Here is a 23,575-nt window from a genome sequence, read left to right on the forward strand (position 1 = left end):
AGGATGGATGAATAAACTTAATTGAATTGTTTTTTTATCATCTCGTTTTAGAATTCAAGCGTGCAGCAAAAAAAAAAATAGCAGATGGTTTCACAGATGAAACTTGGAATGATATATCGCCCCAAATATCAGCTATTATACAGCACCCTGAGTTATAGGAAACTAGCCTTTGAAGGATGGATGAATAAACTTAATTGAATTGTTTTTTTATCATCTCGTTTTAGAATTCAAGCGTGCAGCAGCAGCAGCAGATGGTTTCACAGATGAAACTTGGAATGATATATCGCCCCAAATATCAGCTATTATACAGCACCCTGAGTTATCACTTCCCTCTACTGTGCCGTTTGATGCCGCCTCTGATCTGCCCATTGATGAACAAAGGTAAGATATTAGATATTAGTGCTATACTTAAGACATGTAGTCCCTTTATCTCAACAGTTTAATATTGCACCACATTACATGATAACTATTGTGGTATACATAACTGTAAATCTCGTGTGGTCCATCATGCTCCAACAGGAGTGTCGTAGGATTTTCCTATTTATATACATAACTGTAAATCTCGTGTGGTCCATCATGCTCCAACAGGAGTGTCGTAGGATTTTCCTATTTATATACATAACTGTAAATCTCGTGTGGTCCATGCTCCAACAGGAGTGTCGTAGGGTTTTCCTATTCATATACATAACTGTAAATCTCGTGTGGTCCATGCTCCAACAGGAGTGTCGTAGGATTTTCCTATTCATATACATAACTGTAAATCTCGTGTGGTCCATGCTCCAACAGGAGTGTCGTAGGGTTTTCCTATTCATATAAATTATAACTGTAAATGTCGGTAATACAAGATTGAAGGGGATGCTCCATTACGGAGATTTCTTAAAAATGAACTTCTGTGTGTGTATGTATGTGTGTGTGAGAGAGAGAGAGAGAGAGAGAGAGAGAGAGAGAGAGAGAGAGAGAGAGAGAGAGAGAGTTAAATTTGATAAAAGACTGATTTTCTTCTCATAATGTTGGTTTTTAACTGATATGGTGATAATTTTAAAAGTCGGTTAGGCTTTAGGACCAGTGCTACGTGTGTAGGGATAGCAATCCCGCAGGCTTTTGAATCCCGCGGGATCTCACGCGGGATGTGACCAATTCCGCGTGGGATTTTGCGGGATTTTTAAGTATTACCCGCGGAATGCCGCAGTTCTAACACTGAAAGTATAATGGGTAGAACACCCTACCCAACCCAAAATATTACCAGTTTATCAAACGGTATACAAGGAAATGAAATATATCAAGACTAGCAGGTTACCCGTGCTTAGCCACGGTTTAGAATATTTTAGTAAAAGAAAAATTCTCCGTCAGTAGGAATCCTGACCAGAAAGATCAGAACTTACCAAAACTTACCCAATGATGTTATTATTTAATTTTTCACTCGGAAATGATCGGAACTTACCAAAACTGACCCAATGATGTTATCATGGTATTTTTCACTCGGAAATGTTCGGAACTTACCAAACCTTACCAAATGATGTTACTATGCCCATTGCCTTTGTACTTTGTTGCGCTACGCTCATACGTCATATTATGCTAAGTTTCTGCAAAAAGCTATGAGATCCCCCCAAAAAATACCACTTCGCGGCATAAAAAAAGACCCCGCCAAGTCGTTCCTCCCAAAATAAATCAAGTGCCCACAAAAAATAAACAAAACTCCATCCCACCCCAAAATAGGTACGGTCAAGTACGATACGGTACGGTGAGCTTATGAGCTACAGTACGATACGGTACGGAACGGTCAGATACGATTAGGTACAGTCAAGTATAGTCAGGTGCGGTACGATACGGTAAGTTACGCTACAGTCACCTACGGCCATGCCTCTATGCATACGGCCATGCTAGAAAGCCTGAACACATTAGAACAAAGAGCTTTGCAAGTAGGATTAAAGATGAACATAGACATAGACAAAACCAAATTCATGCTAGTCTCAAAAACCAAAAACCCCACCAATCCCAACACCATAAGGATAAACAACAAAACTTTCGAACGTGTGTCAGATTTTACATACCTGGGGATTAACATAAATGAAGAGAACAGGATAGACCCCGAAATTAACTATAGAATGAACAATGCCAGCAGAAATCTTTACTCAATGAACAATATGTTAAAATCAAAGAGAATATCAAAAAATGCCAAACTCAAAATATACAACACCATAATCCAACCGGTACTGTTATACGGCTGCGAAACCTGGCCTCTGAAACAACAAATTATATCACGATTACAAGCTTTTGAGAACAGAGTGCTAAGGAAAATATTTGGTCCCATTTTCGACATAGAATTAAATATATGGAGAAGAAGAAAAAACGGAGAGAGGGAGAGAGAGGAGAGAGAGGAGTGAGAGGAGAGAGAGGAGAGAGAGAGGGAGAGAGAGAGAGAGGAGAGAGAGGAGTGAGAGGAGTGAGAGGAGAGAGAGGAGAGAGAGAGGGAGAGAGAGAGAAAAAAAGTAAAAAATTAAACGACACCAGCATGGTATGGGGAAAAAGACATGGTATGGGAAAAAGGAGGGAAAAATTAAAAATGGGGCACGTTCCCAACACCTCCCGTACTTACCACTTACCAAAAATAGCACGATATTATTAGATTCTTTCATCAAATTTAACGTAGATTTTAAAAAATGTGGGTTTTTATTTGAATTTCTCGAGCCAAATTTACCCAAAAAGTGCCACTTCCCGCGGTCGAACCAGGTTTTTAAAGCCTTCACTGAATGGGCCATATGACCTTTTCTCATCTTATCAGAATTCCAAAATTCCTAGCCGTTTAAAACATTGAGGGCTACTTTACAGGACTCTTGGGACATACACAATAGCGCTCCGCCCCGCCAAGTCAAGAAAGTTTGACCGCGCTACTAGAGTTGCGTGTGTGTGTGTTGGGGCATGAAAGAAGACCAAGTTGAAAAAAAAAATCATCAAATCGGTTAAGTTTAGCCGGAGATTAAGTTGACTTTGAAAAACGTCAAATTTTTCATCATTTTCTGCTGCTGAATCATCAAATCGGTTAAGTTTAGCCGGAGATTAAGTTGACTTTGAAAAACGTCAAATTTTTCATCATTTTCTGCTGCTGTAGAAAAAATGCAGAGCTAAGGTCACTGTATAACAAACCAACAATCAGCAACATCATCCGAGCTAAGATACTCCAGTGGGCAGGACATGTGGCTCGAGCAGAAGAGGCATCCAATATCAAGAGAACCCTCAACCTACAATACTCCAACCCTCGACCTTTGGACGACCAAGAAACACATGGGAAGGTGGTGTCAGGGAATCTCTCGAATCCATTGGAATCCGACAAGATTGGCAGACCATCGCCCAGGACAGACAAGAATAGAGAAGGCTGGTGGGGGAGGTCAAGGACCCTCGCGGTCTGTGAAGACCCTGGAGTAAGTAAGTACTTGATTTATTTTGGGAGGAACGACTTGGCGGGGTCTTTTTTTTATGCTTACACATCTATATTAATAAAAGAGTAAACCCTGACTCATTCATTCATTCATAATCAACGCACAGCTGAAACGGCTGGACCGATTTTGATGAAACTTCGAGAATAGCTTCCTTTTGATTTGAATAGGCCCACTAAGAACGGATGTTCCGAAACTCGCAGTGGTTTCCAAACTATGACCAAAAAACTACTGAAAATCGTTCATAATCAACGCACAGCCGAAACGGCTGGACCGATTTTGATGAAACTTCGAGAATAGCTTCCTTTTGATTTGAATAGGAACACTAAGAACGGATTTTCCGAAACTTGCAGTGGTTTCCAAACTATGACCAAAAAAAAACTACTAAAAATCGACCCATGGCCAAAACGGGTGGGTCAATTTACATGAAATTTGTAAGTAAGATAGTTGTCTTGCCTTTCGATTTGAATAGGAACACTAAGAACGGATTTTCCGAAACTTGCAGTGGTTTCCAAACTATGACCAAAAAAAAAACTACTAAAAATCGACCCATGGCCAAAACGGGTGGGTCAATTTACATGAAATTTGTAAGTAAGATAGTTGTCTTGCCTTTTAGTAAGTAAAGGTATCTTAAGAACGGATTTTTCAAAACTCGCAGTGGTGCCCAAATTAGGGACGAAAACGAATAAAAGTATAATATGGTGCCAAAATAGTATGGTCAGATAAAACGGTACGTTACGGTCAGGTAAGGCATGGTACGATACGGCACGGTACGGTTAGGGTCAGTCAAGTACGTTCAGGTACAGTTAAGTACGGTACGATATGGTACGGTCAGATACGGTACGTTACGGTCAGGTCCTGTACTATATGGTACGATACGGTACGTTCAGGTACGGTACGATACGACATAGTTAGGTACGGTCAAGTACGATACGGTACGGTGAGCTTATGAGCTACAGTACGATACGGTACGGAACGGTCAGATACGATTAGGTACAGTCAAGTATAGTCAGGTGCGGTACGATACGGTAAGTTACGCTACAGTCACCTACGGCCATGCCTCTATGCATACGGCCATGCCTCAGCCACGCGCAAGCGGGCGGAGCCTGCTTGTACTGTATAAAGAAGTAATTTTTGGTGCAGAAAAGAACTCCCCCCCCTACCCCTAAGGATCGTAAAAATAGAAATACTCAATTAACATTTTCAGATTGGAAGCTATGAGGACGATAAAGAGTATGCTTAAACAACAACAGCTGGAGCTGGCATTATCTATGCTAAGGTCTTCAAGGTAAGGTAAAATATTGAATTAGACTCAGAAACTTTTACAAACATGTAGGTATACACTTTTTTCCACAATTTCCTTTTATTGCAAGGAAAAGCAAACATGAACAAAAGTTATTTTGCGTCACTGTTAGGCACACTACTGTGTGTCACCTGTAATATACATCTGAATTACTTAGTTTTTTTAGTCCGTCCTTCCTTTATTATTACGATAGTAATAAAAAGGTATAAGGGACGGACTATTGTATTCGCTTCGGTGTCGCCTGTCACTCTGTCTGTCTGTCCCCATAGAAGGACTTATCCAAACCTGGTCGACCTATATATCAAATTAAAGGTCTTTTTACCAGGAACACGAAAATGGTGGTGCAAATTTTGTCCAGAAAACCATAAAGCCAAAAAACAAAAAAAAAAAAACTGTTTTTTGGGGGATTTTTTTTGTCCAGAAAATTATAAAGCCAAAGCTACGCCAAGCAAGGCCAATAAATGGATGGGTGACTTAAACATTATATTGGGAATAAAGGGAGAACGGGTTCTAGTCTTGATTTTAAATCATTACATGAGGATTCATGGTAAAAAGTAAATTTGTAAACTCAATTAAAGATGTCAAGTTCATAAACAAATGAAATGTTCACGCACCCACCGAAGACAAGGATCAAGACACCAAGGACGAATTCTACGAAACACTTGACAACGTCCTAGACTCATTCACAAGCTACAGCATGAAAATCCTCTTGGGTGACATGAATGCAAAACTAGGTCATGAAACCGTCTATAAACCAGCCCTTGGTGATCACAGCCTACATAACACTTCAAATAATAATGGTATCCGTCTGCTGGAATTTGCTCTTTCTAAAAACATGCTTATAAAAAGCACAATGTTCCCTCACAGAAGAATACATAAAGGAACTTGGATCTCCCCTGATGGGAAAACTTTGATTTATAGTTTGATTTATCGATCATGTCTTGGTGAACAAAAGATGGCATAGTGATATTCTTGATGTAAGAACCTACCGGGACGCAGATGTTGACTTGGATCATAAGCACAATGTTCCCTCACAGAAGAATACATAAAGGAACTTGGATCTCCCCTGATGGGAAAACTTTGATTTATAGTTTGATTTATTTAATCACGATCGAATAAACTACAAGCTAAAAAAATCCCGGAGGGACGGGCCCAGCTTGTTTTTATTATATTGTAAAGATGACTTTCATTGCTGTTTTTATTTCGTAGTAATGAAATAACGGCTACTTTGAACTCGTGTGGTACATATGTGTCGTAGCATGCCCAATGCCCATCCCGTAGTAGGTATGTCCCTCATAAGATGGGCTATAAGAAAAACAATACTTCCGATTTAGGTGCTGGGTCAACACGAGAACACCAGAAAGTAACCCGTTGAAACATTTGCAATCGAAATATGAGTGCATATTTTTTTCTCGCTGATGGGATTGGGAACCCGGGACCTTCTGCATTTATTCTCATTTAAGGTTTTATTGTGGCCGATGTAAGTCGGAATTTCAATAATTATAGGAATGGATAGCAATTTATTTTGTCATATTGTTTTTATTATTTACAGAGAGGTTTGGCCTGAAGATGATGTGTTTGGTTCGATATCTTGTCCCCCTGAAGAAGAGTTACTTATTCTGAGAGAGATATTCCTTACCTCTGTACTTGATACTAAAGGTTAGTATGTTATGTTTACGTATGTAAGAGAAGTTACATACTATTCCTTGCCTCTTTCATCAACATAATGATAGTACTAGTAGTTCTCTGAACATTAGACCTCACTCAGACTCTTTTGCCTCAACTGAGACGACTACGTTTGAATGCAATTCACATGTATCGAAATAGAAGTACCTATACGTCTTATGTAATTAAAAGCACAGGGAACAAGAAAAGAGATCTCAGGAATGGTTCACTTCGACCTTGTTTAAAACAATAGATTTGTATATTTGGCTGCATACTAGCTGCGCAAAATATGAATTTTTTGAACCTATTTGTAATGAAAACGATACTATATTCTATGTGTAATTTACAAAATCTTTATTTGAACGAAAAACACTTATAGGAGTAGGTACATGGAAAAATACATAGAAAAAGTACACCTACGAGCACACACACTAATACGAAAGTTACACTGATTTCGCTAGAAATTTAATAGACACAGTCATATCTTTTACATAAATTACTCGATCATATCAGTTGCATCAAGCTTTATTTTTTTGATTCTTTTTGTATACTACCTGATAGACACAGTCATATCTTTTACATAAATTACTCGATCATATCAGTTGCATCAAGCTTTATTTTTTTGATTCTTTTTGTATACTACCTAACCGTACTAACCCCAGAATTTTCCTCATTAAATTTGTGAAAGTTCTTTTTGTATACTACCTAACCATATTACCCCCAGAAAGTTACATGTGAAAGTTCTTTTTCTTCGCCACAAATATTGTATGTAGTGAGGTACCTACATTATGAACTTAGATAGGTGGATAGGCACTATTTGGTACCTGTTTGTTGTTATTACTATTATTTTTTGTTTAATTCGGATGTATACTCGAGGGTTGATTTGCGGAATTCGGATGTGGGATTTTACGGAGGACACCAGTTCCGTCCGAAAACCCGAAATCATCTGATTTCTGTACAACCCAAAAAAAAAAGGTCATCCGAGGTCCGTCCGCGGTACCTGGGATTGAACCTATATCTATATTCCTTAGAGTAAAAAGTAAATAAATAAGTGTATAACAAAGACCGAAATTTTCGGAAGACCAAAAATAGATTAGCTCAGTTCTGGGACTCCAAAATTCAAGGATCGACGTGCATTGATGTTTTTAAAAGGTGTACCAAACTTCATCAAAATTGGACCTGACAATCGCGAGTTATAGCGGAAAAATCATTCAAACAAACAAACAAACAAACATCTAAACCAAATGCAAAACTGTCGAGTTAAAACGTAGACTTCTCACTCACTGACTCACGTATACAAATTCTAACCCACTTCTAGATGAGCTAGGAAGATGCGGTTTTCACCATTGGATTTTTTATTTTTTGTACATACTGGGACTCCCGAAATTCGAACCCGTTCCCGAGATATTGACGTTTTTTTAGTTCCCCATAAGAAATACACAGGGAACACAGTTTGAGGCCAGCAAAACTTTTCCCGTGTTTAATATTTTCTCTCGCTTTTAGTTTTCAGTTTTCATTTCTTCGAGACAAGAGTCAGGGACGGTATTAGTCTTCAGGGGCGAAATATCGACACCTACATCCTGTTCATCGATTTTAAAAAAATCTTATGATTGCTTGATAAGAAACGCCGTTTGGAACGCTATGCATGAACTAGGAATACCCAAGAAACTAGTAAGATTGGTAAAAGAATGCGCAGTTGGATCCATCAACAAAATAAGAGTAGGGGGAGAGCTATCAACAGCGTTTACAGTAGAAAGCGGTTTGAAACAGGGAGCGGCCTATCCCCACTCCTATTCAACGTAACACTACAGAAGGTTATCCAAGATATATGGAAGGACGACTCTCTTGTTTGCAAACTCCTAAGGGGCGAAGCGCGACCTCATGCACACCCCGCGAAGCCCCGGGAGCGCGCAGCGCGACCCTATGCACAACCCCGTGAAGCTCCGGGAGCGCGCAGCGCGACCGTAAACAAGGGAGCGCGAAGCGCGACCCTATGCACAACCCCGCGAAGCCCCGGGAGCCATCAGCGCGACCGTAAACAAGGGAGCGCGAAGCGTGACCCCGTGCACAACCCCGTGAAGCCCCGGGAGCGCGCAGCGCGACCGTATACGCAACTCCGCGTAGCGAACACGCGAAGCCCCCGGGGGGTGGAGGGGGGCGAAGCCCCTCTCCCGAGCACAAAGTGCGAGTCTAAAATATATACAGCCCCTTGTGTAACTGACTGACTGGCTGACTCACTCACTCATACTAATTCTAACCCACTTCTAGATGGGCTAGGAAGATGCGGTTTTCACCATTGGATTCCTTATTCTTTTTGTATACTACCTAACCGTACTAACCCCAGAATTTTCCTCATTAAATTTGTGAAAGTTCTTTTTGTATACTACCTAACCGTACTAACCCCAGAATTTTTCTCATTGGTGAAAGTTCTTTTTGTATGCTACCTAACCATATTACCCCCAGAAAGTTACATGTGAAAGTTCTTTTTCTTCGCCACAAATATTGTATGTAGTGAGGTACCTACATTATGAACTTAGATAGGTGGATAGGCACTATTTGGTACCTGTTTGTTGTTATTACTATTATTTAGGGAGATTTCGCATCGAATCCTGATCCCCATAACGCAACCCATGTTGGCGCCATCTTGTTTACATCATGTTTTTAGATTTAGCACGGGATCGAAAACCGAACGAAAACCGAAACCGAAAACCGAAGCGAACCTAGCGGACGCTCAAGTAATCATACCTTTAATTTGTTCAATGTTTTGTCTGGTCATCCGAGGTCCGTCCGCGGTACCTGGGATTGAACCTATATCTATATTCCTTAGAGTAAAAAGTAAATAAATAAGTGTATAACAAAGACCGAAATTTTCGGAAGACCAAAAATAGATTAGCTCAGTTCTGGGACTCCAAAATTCAAGGATCGACGTGCATTGATGTTTTTAAAAGGTGTACCAAACTTCATCAAAATTGGACCTGACAATCGCGAGTTATAGCGGAAAAATCATTCAAACAAACAAACAAACAAACATCTAAACCAAATGCAAAACTGTCGAGTTAAAACGTAGACTTCTCACTCACTGACTCACGTATACAAATTCTAACCCACTTCTAGATGAGCTAGGAAGATGCGGTTTTCACCATTGGATTCCTTATTTTTTGTACATACTGGGAAACTCCCGAAATTCGAACCCGTTCCCGAGATATTGACGTTTTTTTAGTTCCCCATAAGAAATACACAGGGAACACAGTTTGAGGCCAGCAAAACTTTTCCCGTGTTTAATATTTTCTCTCGCTTTTAGTTTTCAGTTTTCATTTCTTCGAGACAAGAGTCAGGGACGGTATTAGTCTTCAGGGGCGAAGCGCGACCTCATGCACACCCCGCGAAGCCCCGGGAGCGCGCAGCGCGACCCTATGCACAACCCCGTGAAGCTCCGGGAGCGCGCAGCGCGACCGTAAACAAGGGAGCGCGAAGCGCGACCCTATGCACAACCCCGCGAAGCCCCGGGAGCGCTCAGCGCGACCGTAAACAAGGGAGCGCGAAGCGTGACCCCGTGCACAACCCCGTGAAGCCCCGGGAGCGCGCAGCGCGACCGTATACGCAACTCCGCGTAGCGAACACGCGAAGCCCCCGGGGGGTGGAGGGGGGCGAAGCCCCTCTCCCGAGCACAAAGTGCGAGTCTAAAATATATACAGCCCCTTGTGTAACTGACTGACTGGCTGACTCACTCACTCATACTAATTCTAACCCACTTCTAGATGGGCTAGGAAGATGCGGTTTTCACCATTGGATTCCTTATTTTTTGTACATACTGGGAAGGTCTCAGGGGCGAAGCGCGACCTCATGCTCACCCCGCGAAGCCCCCGGGAGCGCGAAGCGCGACCGCATGCACAACACCGCGAAGCCCCCGCGTAGCGAACACCCGAAGCCCCCGGGGGGTGGATGGGCCCTCCCGAGTACTGTAGATAAAATCACTTAATAAATACAAATAAAAATCACTCTAATAATAAAAATAACTTAGCTCAAGTTCATTTTAGTTACAAAGCAAACTAGGAAATTTATGTAAATATTGTAAATTACATAATTACACAAAAATTGAACTATCTAACAATTCTAACAATTTTAGGGGCTTTGGTTGAGAAAAAATATGACCAGAGTTTTTAGTTTTTAATACGCCTTGTAAGCGCCAGGCCGCGGGTTCGATTCCCGCCCGGGGCGGATTTTATATTGTTCGTTCTCGGAACGGCTGGCTTTCTCCTATCCTGTCTTCCTTCTCTCTTCGATTTCGGGACGATAAGACCATAGCAGTTACAGTTCCCTCTGTCAAACCTCTTTTTTTTTTTAAAAAAAAAGGTTAGGTATAAATAATAATCTTAACTGACAACTGTACTCCAAAGAAGTACAAAATATAACATTTCTAGTAGCTGGAGTACCTAGAAGAAAAAGGCTGAGGAATTTATTAATATTATTTTTTTAAGAGGTTTGATAGAGGGAACTGTAACTGCTAGGGTCTTATCGTCCCGAAATTGAAGAGAGAAGGAAGACAGGATTAGTATAGGAGAAAGACAGCCGTTCCGAGAACGAACCTTATCCCTTCAGGATAAAATCCGCCCCGGGCGGGAATCGAACCCGCGGTCTAGCGCTTATAAGGCAGACGCGTGTTGGTAACGCGCTGGCCTGAGGAATTAACCGTAGAAAAAGGTTGAAGATATATCAGGAAAGGATAAAGATCGCTAGAGGAGAAGAATTTCATTTCCTAACTACCTATTCTAGGTATTGAAATTCTCATTTTATTTTATCTACTACCTGTGCAAAGGTTGCAAGTTGCAAAAGGCTCATTTTAGCCACGAATGTCTTCTCTGTTCATATTTATTATCCCACACATGGCCTTGATGCTTAGCGTGTAAATAAATAAATAAAATATTTATTATCCTTTTCAAACGTCTGCCAGCCTAGTTAGCTTGGTTCGATTCCCGCCCGGGGCGGATTTCATCCTGAACGGATGATGTTCGTTCTCGGAACGGCTGGCTTTCTCCTATCCTGTCTTTCTTCTCTGATTTCGGGACGATAAGACCTTAGCACGTACAGTTCCCTCTATCAAAACTCTTAAAAGATAAATCAAATGTCTCGTATTATTACATTTCTTCTTTAAAACTTGTAGGTACGAGCTTTATTTTGTCCTTTTGTATTTATCGGGGTTTAAATCTCTTTGTCTGACAGGAGACACTAAGTTGTTAGAAAAATAACATCCAGTCAAGAATCGATGTACCCCTCTCGCTCTTGGTAAATATTTTTATACTACTAATATTCCTTTTTTCGGTCAAGAGGCGACACTGGTGATTATATACGTGTTCTTCATACATAAAATGGATAATCCCCCGATAATATTGCGAGTATATACAGTAGAAATTTTTAAAGAGACCGATCATTTTTGTTCACTATAGTCTTTGTTATGCCGCCGCTCGCGCTCGGACAGTCTGACAGACCTAGATCTCAAGCTTTTCCCGGGACATACGTTTTACAGCAGTCTTATCAGCTAAAATCAATTTAACGAATATTAATATTTTACAATATTAATGAGTCAAATAGTGATACTTATCAAATGACTTAAAAACGTAGTACTTTGGTACTAGTTTGAGCTCTATCCGACAACTAGGGCCGGAGTTATGGTTATGACCTATTCAATTTTTTCTTACTTATTTTATTACTTTCTATGACTAATGAATGTATAGCGAAGCTACTCTAGTAATGAGAAAGTATTGCAATCGGTCTGAATTTTCAAAATCGGGAAATGGGTGGAAATATCCGTTTTGGTGTCCCCTGATTCCAAAAAAGTGTTTTTTAGCCCATGGTCTGTATGGATGTACGTACTACAGGTTTAAATGGGAAAAGGTGGTATACAAAATATCTCAAGAACGGTTTGTCCTAGAGCGATGAAATTTGTTGTGTTATCCCGGTATGGTCCAATGACGCGACTGTAACAATTTGGTGAAAATCGGAGTGTCACTCATCCAGATATCAACCAAAGTCAATGTTGCTTCATACTTCGGAAAAAAAGCAAATTTTTTGATACTTTATATGATTCCTTATTACACGGGGAGTATTTTAAGATAGAAATTGGCGGCCGATTTTTAGACTTGAAAAAAAAAAAAAAAAAATCCCATTCAATTCACGGCCACTTTTAATGATCCCTTATTACATGTTCAATTTTCGGACACTTTAAATGATCCCTTATTACAGGGGGAGTATTTTGAGATAGAAAATGTGCCACCAAAAATCGGCCGCCATAGGCAGCTCGGGACTTAGAAAGAATAGGGAATTAGAAAATTTAATAGAAAGTCGTGTGATGTTCATACCAGATTTTTTTTTTTTTTTTTTTTTTTTTTTTTTTTTTTTTTTTTTTTTTTTTTCTCCAATGAAACAATAACTTAAAAAAAAAACAACATGCACCCACATTTAACCTATTTTATTTTATACATAATTAAAGCACAATACCTACATACATATGTATACATTTGTACAAACAATAAAAAATAAATTACATGAAGATTACGGACTCTAACGTCTACTGGAAATTAAGAGGAAGAGAACTTTACTTAATAAAATACATAATATGTATGTATAATGGAACAGGAAGGTTGGACGGATTAAATGTTACGTCTAGCTGTGATGAGAGGGGAGAAAGTCTCAGAGCGATGAAATTTTAGCTCTCAGTTTAACACATCGAAATTTTATCCCTTGAAGCTATAGACTTTTTTTTAATATAAAAGGGCGCAATGTTATTTCTCTGATAGGGGAAGCGACAAAAATAAATTTAAAGCGTTCTGAGGCAGGTGGTTTTACCACTATGTATTATGTAGTTACACTATAAGAGAATAAATTAGTTTCTCTTTGGATTTTTTCTCAATATCAACCAGTTTATTTATTGATATTTTTAAGGAAAAAAGTTCAAGTGAGTTTGCTTTTCAAAATAAATGGGTAAAAATATTAACTTTCTTCCTCCCTCAACTTTTCATATTAAAAGGGTTTGTATTATCAAAAAAAAAGAATAAAATAAAAAAAAAATAATAATAAAAAAAAAAATAGATTTCATCAATTGGTAACGAAATCTGTGGCTGCATAGTCGTTTTTATTTCAAAATATGTGTTCAAATTCATAATAAACAATAATATATATGTGTTCTTCTGATTCCATAGACAATTCCTCTCATTACTGATTTTTATTCCACATAATCGAATACACCTACATATGTTTAACTTTCAGGTTGAACAGTGAAAAAGTTACAAGGCGGTTAATAACATTTTCTACTGGCTTTAATTTTATTAACGCCAGCCTAGTTAGCTTAGTTGGTAGTGCGTCTGCCTTGTAAGCCCTAGGCCGCGGGTTCGATTCCCGCCCGGAGCGGATTTTATCCTGATGGGATAATGTTCGTTCTCGGAACGGCTGGCTTTCTCCTATCCTGTATGTAGTGAGGTACCTACATTATGAACTTAGATAGGTGGATAGGCACTATTTGGTACCTGTTTGTTGTTATTACTATTATTTTTTGTTTAATTCGGATGTATACTCGAGGGTTGATTTGCGGAATTCGGATGTGGGATTTTACGGAGGACACCAGTTCCGTCCGAAAACCCGAAATCATCTGATTTCTGTACAACCCCAAAAAAAAAAGGTCATCCGAGGTCCGTCCGCGGTACCTGGGATTGAACCTATATCTATATTCCTTAGAGTAAAAAGTAAATAAATATTTAAAAAAAAAATATTAACATAATCAGGGGCGGATCCAAGGGGTCAACTTGGAAATCTTAAATGAGAACCCATAAATTTGAACCGGTGTATAACAAAACCGCTCAAAATAAATAATCAATTAAAAAAGGTTCTCTTCTCTGACTCAAAGTCTGAAATCTAAAAAAAAAAAAAAAAAAAAAAATTATCCCTTGAAGCTATAGACTTTTTTTTAATATAAAAGGGCGCAATGTTATTTCTCTGATAGGGGAAGCGACAAAAATAAATTTAAAGCGTTCTGAGGCAGGTGGTTTTGAACGAATAGGTACTTACTGTAGCTGTAGGAATGATATTTTATTTAGTTTTTATTTCCTCCTACACCCACATAAGCCTCAGAGTGGGCTTTTTGTGTATAAAGTTAAGACCAATCAATTTTCAATTTTAGACCAACGTTTAAAACTCTACATCATATTATCCCTTCTTATTTAGGTAATGCTATAGATATCAGCATTGTCTAGCATTTCAATTTCAAGTCCATAAAAATTTGAATTGCTGTTGTTTTGGTCATCGTCACTTTGACTATTGTCTCCATAACTGACACAATGATGTACAGTGTTCCACTGAATGGTCAATGCCAGAAATGCACCCACTATCATAAATACTACAATCAGTAGGAATATAACTATACCAGTGTGATGTTCTATGTTTTCCTTGGACTTTTGAGAGACAAGTTCATCATACTTGGAAGATTCAAATGTATGGACAGTATCGATGGAATTTTCACTCTTGTCAATAATATCTAAAAATTCAGCATCTGTATCTACAGTATTCATTTCATACTGTGTATCCTTGTGAATGTTTAGGTTCGGAGAGTATAGTAGTAATTTTTCAAATTTAACCTCTTTGGTGGAATTATATCTTAGTGCGTTTACTTTTTTTTTCGAAGCCTTTCCAATCTTTCCATTTTTTGATCGGTAGTTTCTAAGGAATGTTCGTATTTGATTGATTTGTCTATTTTTGCTATTTCTGTTTTCATGTGTTATAATTGTATAATTTTTGTGTGAGTGTAACCTGTTGTTTTTAACTTTTCTTTGCTGATTGCTCTCTGAATTATTTAATTTGCTTATTTTCAAAATATTTTGAAATGTTTGTTCGAAATCACTTTTGACACCCTCGTAAAATTTACTACGAATAGACTGATTTTGAATTTTAATTAAAATTTGATCTTTCTCATTTGTTCCATGTGAACTGTGTTTTACTATTTTATCATTACGTTCACTTGATTGAACTGAGTTATTATAATTCATTATGTCCGTAATATTTTCATCATTTCTTAATAATATGCCTTTTTTTGAGCTACCTTTTTTATTACTACTTTCTTTCTTGTTCTGTTTACTATAAGGATCTTTTATTGTTAATTGACCGTAACGTTCAGTCAAATTTTCATCCGTTCCATTATCCGATTTCTTCTTTAATTTTAAAATTACATTTCTTTTATCATCCCTGACGATAGAAAATTTATTTTCTTCTTCCCGTGCGTTACTTTTTCCTCCTTCTTTCCCTTCAATAATTTGCTTAGTGGTGTAAAACGAGCTAGTCTCTTTTTCATCATTTTCCTGGTCTACTGCTTGATCGTTCATTTCTAAGTCAATATTTTTAAAACCTTTCGTATTCTTATAATTTTCTTTTAATTTAGAACTATTTCTTTGAGATCTGTCCTCTGTGATTGAAATTGAAAATGTGTTAAACGGAATGTCATTATCCTTTGTAATGATAAATATCCCTTCATTTTGAGAACTTGATTCTATGTTTGCTTTCTTACTTGTTATCTTTTTCCCTTTCTTAGTAGCCAAGTCCATGGTACTTTTGAGCATATTTGTTGAATGATTAATCGAGAAATCAACATCATTTTTGCGAAAACTTCCTGGCTTAAACTTAGTTTTATTTTTCTTTTTTAAACAGTGTTCTTCCATAAGATATTTGGAGTACATACTTGGATTTGTAAAGTCTGATACATTTCCAAATGAAATAATGTTTTCAATGTAATTGTTCATATTAGCCAGAGAAAACTCAAACAAAGACTCGTATATTGTATCTACTTTACATATTGTACATTTTTGTACATTCAATAAAATACTCTTGCTTACATTTAAATTGGAATTTATTGTCCGGCTATCTGTTTTCTTAGATTTTTTTCTGCCTATATTGCAACTACTACCACTTGGAAAAACATCGGTCCTGTTTGGGATATTATTTGACTTTACTGTCATGAGAATCTTAGATTTACGTTTCGTATTTTGACTGTTTTCACATTTATTGTTTTGCCTCTTGCTTGTAATATCAATCAATGTATAGTGATCTCTTTCTGTTGAATTACAATTCAAATATTTCATTTGTCTTAACGTCAACACAAAAGCATAATCTCTGAGCAAGAGGTCACAAAGTTCAAGACTGTTAGTTAATTTGATTCCTATTAAAGAAAAACCATCTTCAATGGGAAATCTATCATTAAAATTTAATTCCAACTTTTCCAAATTTGATAGATTAATAAAATTTAGTTTACTTAGGACGATACTCTTCATAGTTTTTATTGGATTAGAAGATAGATCTAAATATTTTAGATTTCTCAATGATGAAAATGTGTTGGAAGGAATGGACTCTATTTTATTGCCTTGGAGATATAGTTTTTCCAAATTTATTGTGTCGAAAAAGTCTTGCTGATCTATTCTGGTGATAATATTGAAATTGAGATTTAATATTTCAATATTTTCTGGTAGACTTGATGGCACAGATTTCAATTTGTTATTGTCTAATAATAAAATCTTCAAATAGTCCAGTCTTCCTAATGAATCAGTTTCAATCAATTTCAATTTATTTTGTGATAAAACCAATACTTGTAATAAAGGGTAATCGTCCAAATCACCTAATTGTATGCTTCTTATTTTGTTTAATTTCAAATTTAAAATTTGGATCGAATGTGTGAGTACTTTTGGCACTTGATTCAAGTTAACATTGATACATTCAAATTGTTTCAATCTTTGGCTAATACTGGCGAGGATATTTAATTTGAAATCTATGATTGGTATAGTTTTCGATTTCGTAAGATTATCATTTTCGTTATTAGATTTGTGTTTCTTTCTATGATAATTTTTAGGATTCCTTATCTTTGCTTCCTTCTTATTGACTACGTGGGTTCTTTTCATTATTCGATTACCCGTAGTTTGATTCATTCCTCGAATCGTAGCTCCTTCCAAAATTACATTTTTGTATTTTTGCCTAAAAATATTATTCTTGGTTAAATTGTTAGGCGGTTCCCTTTGATTTAAATTTCTTCTTTCGTTTCTCTCTTTTTCCACTTCGTAATTATTTATTTGGTTTGAATTGGTTTTCTTTTGTTGCTTCAAAAAGTTTGCATTTGTCTTGTTTCGCACTTTCTTTTCGTGTGTAACATGCGAATAATTCTCATTATTGCTCTTGTTATTTTGTATAATATATGTTGAACCTCTTTGGTCAATTGGTAATATATTTTGACAAGATACATTTAAAAGTATTAAGTTGTAAAGGTGTTGGAATGTACTAGGTGAAATATAATTCAATTTATTATTTGACACATCTAAATATAATAGCTTAGAAAAGTTTTTGAATACATTTTCTTTCAAGTGCTCTAACAAATTGTTATTTGCTTTTAAAATTTTCATTTCATTTGTTAAATTTCCGAGTGTTATATTATCGAAAGTTTTTATTGAATTGTATGAAATATCTACTGTTTGTACAGTTTTCAAATTATTTATAGCTAGTGTAGTTATTTTATTTTTAGACAAATTTATATGTTTTAAGTTTAATATTTTGGGTAAAAAATCTGCGTGAAGGTAGTCAATGTTATTGCTAGATAAATCTAAATGTAATAAACCTTGCAGTCCTCTAAAAGTTGTAGCATTGATATGGTGTAAAGAATTACTCTTCAAGCTTAAATATTTCAACGATCTCATAAGACTGAATGTGTAGTTTCGTATCCTGCTTAGGTTGTTCTTAGATAAATTTAAATATTCCAAGTTACGTAATGCATTGAAGTTGATAGGATATAGATCTGTCAAGTTATTGGATTCCAGAGTAATATATTTTAGGGTATTTAGGTTACTCAATGTGCTTATATTAAACCTGGTAATGTTATTATACGACAAATCTAAAAATTCCAATGATTTATACTTACTCAATTCTTCTCTATTCATATAGGTTAAAGACAAGTAGCTTGAATTCAAGTATTTTCTATTCACCACGGACTGAAAACACATTGATTGAACATTTTCTTCTGATTCATACGGTACAGGCCCTGCGTTGGTTTTCAATTTCCTCTTTATCGGTACATTTTTATTTTGGTACTTTTGATCTTTTTTGTTAACCAACATATTTCTGTTTTTGAACTCTTCATAATATTTCAGTAATATTTCTTCTAAATGATTTATTTTGTTTTTATTTTCAGTTGTGTACACTTTTGGCGACTTGCTTGTCCCAGTGTGATGACGATCTACATTCTTTGAATTATAGTGAATTGTATTCTTCGATAAATCCTTGTTATGTGCTTTTTTAACTTCTTCAGTACCATTTCTCTTAATACCAAAGTTAATTTTATACATATTTGTTCTGAGTGTGTTATTGTAAATAGATTCAGTTGTCACTTTGATCTCGGATATCGGTACATTTTTACCAGTTGTCAATTTTATGCCTTGCGTCATTATATTTTTAGATGTAAAACTACTTTTGAAATTTTTTTCCCTCGATCTTCCCATTGGTTTATGTATTTTGCTATTCCTCTCATTATTAACGTCATGCTGATTTTCCATTAGACTCATAGTATGTGATGAATTCTTTCCTCCTACCGTAGGAAATATTTTATTAATTTGCTCCGTTTTTGTTTCGAATTTTCGAGTTGATGGTTCCGTCTCATTCAATTTGCCTAAGAAAGATATTTTTATCTTTTGTTTTAGTAATTTTGTTTTTCTTCGCTTTAACATTGGTAGTTCAGTCAAAAAATTTCCGTCAGTTGATGGAAATGAAGTAGTTCTTGGTAGTGTTTGTAAAGATAAAAGTGGTTTTTTTAAAGGCAGTTTTACCCTTTTAGCTACGTAACTAGTTGAAGCTAGGATGTTTGAGGTTATTGATTCTAAAGATGTTGAAAGAGTTCCAAGTGAACCAAATGAAAGGCTCACCTGAGTTGATTCCAGTTGAAAGGGGAGTGTGTAACTTGTTAATTTTGGAGTTACATCAGTTGAAGTTGTTGATTCTAAGGTTACATCAGTTTTGAAAGTTGTTGATTCTGGAATCACAGCAGTTGTGGATGTTGTAGATTCTGGAGTTAAAATAATTGTAAAAGTTGTTAATTGTAAAGCTGTAGGATATACAGAAGTTAATCCTTGAGTTACTGCAGTTTTAGAAGCTCTTGATTCTGGAATTACCGAAGTTGTTAATTCTGGAGTTACGGAAGTTGTAGAAGTTGTTAATTCTGGAGTTGTGGAAGTTGTGAAAGTTGTTAATTCTGGAGTTACGAAAGTTGTAGAAGTTGTTAATTCTGGAGTTATGAAATTTGTAGAAGTTGTTAATTCTGGAGTTATGAAATTTGTAGAAGTTGTTAATTCTGGAGTTACAGAAGTTGTTAATTCTGGAGTTACGAAAGTTGTAGAAGTTGTTAATTCTGGAGTTACGGAATTTGTAGAAGTTGTTAATTCTAGAGTTACGGAAGTTGAAGTTGTTAATTCTGGAGTTATAGAATTTGTGGAAGTTGTTAATTCTGGGGTTGTGGAAGTTGTTAATTCTGGAGTTATGGAATTCGTAGAAGTTGTTAATTCTGGAGTTACCGAAGTTGAAGTTGTTAATTCTGGAGTTATGAAATTTGTAGAAGTTGTTAATTCTGGAGTTACGGAAGTTGAAGTTGTTGGAGTTACGACGGAAGTTGAAGTTGTTAATTCTGGAGTTATGAAATTTGTAGAAGTTGTTAATTCTGGAGTTTTGAAATTTGTAGAAGTTGTTAATTCTGGAGTTACGGAAGTTGAAGTTGTTAATTCTGGAGTTATGAAATTTGTAGAAGTTGTTAATTCTGGAGTTATGGAATTTGTAGAAGTTGTTAATTCTGGAGTTACGGAAGTTGAAGTTGTTAATTCTGGAGTTATGAAATTTGTAGAAGTTGTTAATTCTGGAGTTATGGGATTTGTAGAAGTTGTTAATTCTGGAGTTATGGAAGTTGTTAATTCTGGAGTTACGGAAGTTGAAGTTGTTAATTCTGGAGTTTTGAAATTTGTAGAAGTTGTTAATTCTGGAGTTACGGAAGTTGAAGTTGTTAATTCTGGAGTTTTGAAATTTGTAGAAGTTGTTAATTCTGGAGTTACGGAAGTTGAAGTTGTTAATTCTGGGGTTATGAAATTTGTAGAAGTTGTTAATTCTGGAGTTACGGAAGTTGAAGTTGTTAATTCTGGGGTTATGGAATTTGTAGAAGTTACTAATTCTGGAGTTACGGACTCTGTGGAAGCTGGCGGTATAGTTGTTCTTTGAGTTACAGCAGTTGTAAAAGTTGTTTTTGAAGTTATAACAGTTGATGAAGTTTCAGAACTTGTGGGTGTTGTAGATTTTGGAGTTGAACGAATAGTTGAGGTTGTTGATTCTGAAGTTATAGAAGATACAGAAAACATTCTTCGGGTTACAGCAGTTGTGGAAAGTATTGATTCTGGGTATACATGAGTTAGTGACGATACGGGAATTTTAAAAGCTTTTGACTCTGAAGATACAGAAGTTGTTGATCCTGGCTTTACACGAAAAGTGAAAGTTGTTGATCCTGGCGTTATAGGATTTATGGATGTTATTGATTCTGGAATTGAAGTTTTTACGGAAGTTGTTGAATCTGGATTTATTAATTTTGGAGTTGTAGGACTTGTTAAATTCGGTGTTACAGGAAATGTGAAAGTTGTTGTTTTTACAACTATAGGAGTTGTGCAAGGTCTTGATTCTAAATTTACGTAAGTTGTGGAAGTTGTTGATTCTGACGTTACAGAAATTGTGGAACATGTTGATTCTGACTTTGCAGAACTTGTAGAAAATGTTGATTCTGGCTTTACAGAATGTATGATAGATGTTAATATTGGTTTTACAGAAATTGGGGAAGATGTTGATTTTGGGTTCACAAAAGTTGGGGAAAATGTTGATTCTGGAAATACAGAAGTTTTGGAAGATATTGATTCTGGATTTACAGAAGTAAGTGGAAATGTTGATTCTGGTTTTTCAGAAGTTGGTAAGGATCTTGATTTTGGCTTTACAGAAGTTGGGGTAAATGTTGATTCTGATTCGGCAGGATTCCTCACAGTCGTTGAATCTGATTGGAATGAATTTTTTAATGTTGATAATTCTGGAGTTAACGAAGTGTCTGAAGCTGTTAATTTTGGAATTACTGGAGTTGTGGAATTTGTCGATTCTGGAGTTGGTAATTTCGTAAATACTAGTTTGTTGTCATAAGGTGAGATAGTAGCGCTATACCCGGTGTTGGGTGATTTTGTAACTCCCCGTTCCGATGCTGATGGTTCTCCCTTGAGTTTTATGATATTCATCCTCTCTGTTTGCTGTGAATTATTCCTCCGCACTAGCATTGTATTTTCCCATGGTGGCGACAGCTGTATTAATGTCAGATTGCTGTCTTTCCTAGGGGAAGCTGTAGTGATAAATATAATTTGTAATAAAATTGCCATTAGGAGCATACGTAGGAACGCGTTCTTGGTAGTTTGTAGGTTTTTCATCTTTTGTTTTTATGTTTTTTAGTCCATTTTGACCTGTAACAGATGGTGAAATATATGTTGCGTTATCATTATAAGGTCACTATGTGTTATGACCAAAAATCAAGAATTCCTCTTTGACAAACTCTGTGCATGTGATGTAAAGTTTATGTATAAACCTAGTTAGCTTGGAAGTTAGCGCGTCTGCCTAAGCACTAGGTTGGGGGTTCGATTCCCGCTTGGGGTGAATTTTATCTCAGATAGGGTTCGGTTCATTTTTGAATTTACTTCGCGGAGTTCGCAAAATCCGCGAACCGTCAAAAATGAAGTAAATTGAAAAAAATAATATCACCACAAGATTTAGAAGTAAAAAAATGTCACGATTTGATATATGACACACGTAACTTTTGAAAACATGTGGGATTCGCGGATTTCGCGAACACCGCGCAAATCGCAAACATTGAAGTATTGAACCAAATCGAAATAATAATGAAACAACAAGATTTGGCAGCAAAAAACACTCAGATTTGATAGGTCGCACTTGTACTTTTTGAGCACTTTAGCGTTTATTCGCGTATAAAACAAATATGCAATAAAAAATAGGGGTTCTTATTTAAAAATCCAAGGTTGGCACCCAATTCACGGATTTTGCGAAATGTTTCGCGAATTGCGATATTGCCAAAATATCCGCATCAAAAATCAAAAAATTACGGCTTTTTGTTTTTCGAAATTTCAAATAGGCACCTTCCGCGAAAACCGCGCTTGTACTTTTTGAGCACGTTAGTGACCGCAAAAATTGGAGTGAGTTGTTGATTATACCTTAGTTACCTAACGTAAAAAACGAATATGCTATAAAAATAGGGATTCTTACAATCACTCAAAAGATTTAAAGAATAGTTGACCTTTTTTAAAACAATAGATCTACCAAGAATTGGGCGGACCCTAAAAAAAGTCCCTGAATTTTTACATAGCATTTAAAAAACTAGAGCTAAATATAGACCCTATACAAAATGTCAAGTTTCTAAATTCACCCGTCCAAAAATTAAGGTGTTTGTGAGGGGGACGGAGATTTTATGAACACACGTATTGACCGCTATGAGCAATATCTAGCACACAATTTTTTATTACTCACCTTCTCATGCTGGCTGAGGTTGAATAAAGATTTCAAACATTTTCAAGTACATCTTGAGTGAAAAGGAATGGGCTGTGAATAGTGTTGTGACGACATTAATATATCTCTGCTTCCTGACCACTGAGAATAGAAAAGAAATACATTTATAATAATAATAGTAATAATAATAATAATAATAATAATAATAATAATAATAATAATAATAATAATAATAATAATAATAATAATAATAATAATAATAATAATAATAATAATAATAATAATAATAATAATAATAATAATAATAATAATAATAATAATAATAATAATAATAATAATAATAATAATAATAATAATAATAATAATAATAATAATAATAATAATAATAATAATAATAATAATAATAATAATAATAATAATAATAATAATAATAATAATAATAATAATAATAATAATAATAATAATAATAATAATAATAATAATAATAATAATAATAATAATAATAATAATAATAATAATAATAATAATAATAATAATAATAATAATAATAATGATAATGATAATGATAATGATAATGATAATGATA

At 35.9% G+C, this 23,575-nt stretch overlaps 1 protein-coding gene across 1 annotated transcript in view; it reads left to right on the top strand.

Moving 5' to 3' along the window:
- Nucleotides 1-57: 57 nt before the first annotated feature.
- Nucleotides 58-23,575, top strand: part of LOC103518793 (protein timeless homolog) — a 37,343-nt gene continuing 13,825 nt past the window's right edge. Inside the window, exons 1-4 of the mRNA XM_008483879.3 lie at nucleotides 58-68; nucleotides 236-381; nucleotides 4,642-4,722; nucleotides 6,290-6,396. Coding sequence (XP_008482101.2) covers nucleotides 4,652-4,722; nucleotides 6,290-6,396 — 178 coding nt within the window. The 5' untranslated portion in view covers nucleotides 58-68; nucleotides 236-381; nucleotides 4,642-4,651. The remainder of the gene's footprint in view (nucleotides 69-235; nucleotides 382-4,641; nucleotides 4,723-6,289; nucleotides 6,397-23,575) is intronic.

The sequence above is a fragment of the Diaphorina citri genome, unplaced genomic scaffold, assembly GCF_000475195.1.
Source record: "Diaphorina citri unplaced genomic scaffold, Diaci psyllid genome assembly version 1.1 scaffold2359, whole genome shotgun sequence".
Lineage (NCBI taxonomy): Eukaryota > Metazoa > Arthropoda > Insecta > Hemiptera > Psyllidae > Diaphorina > Diaphorina citri.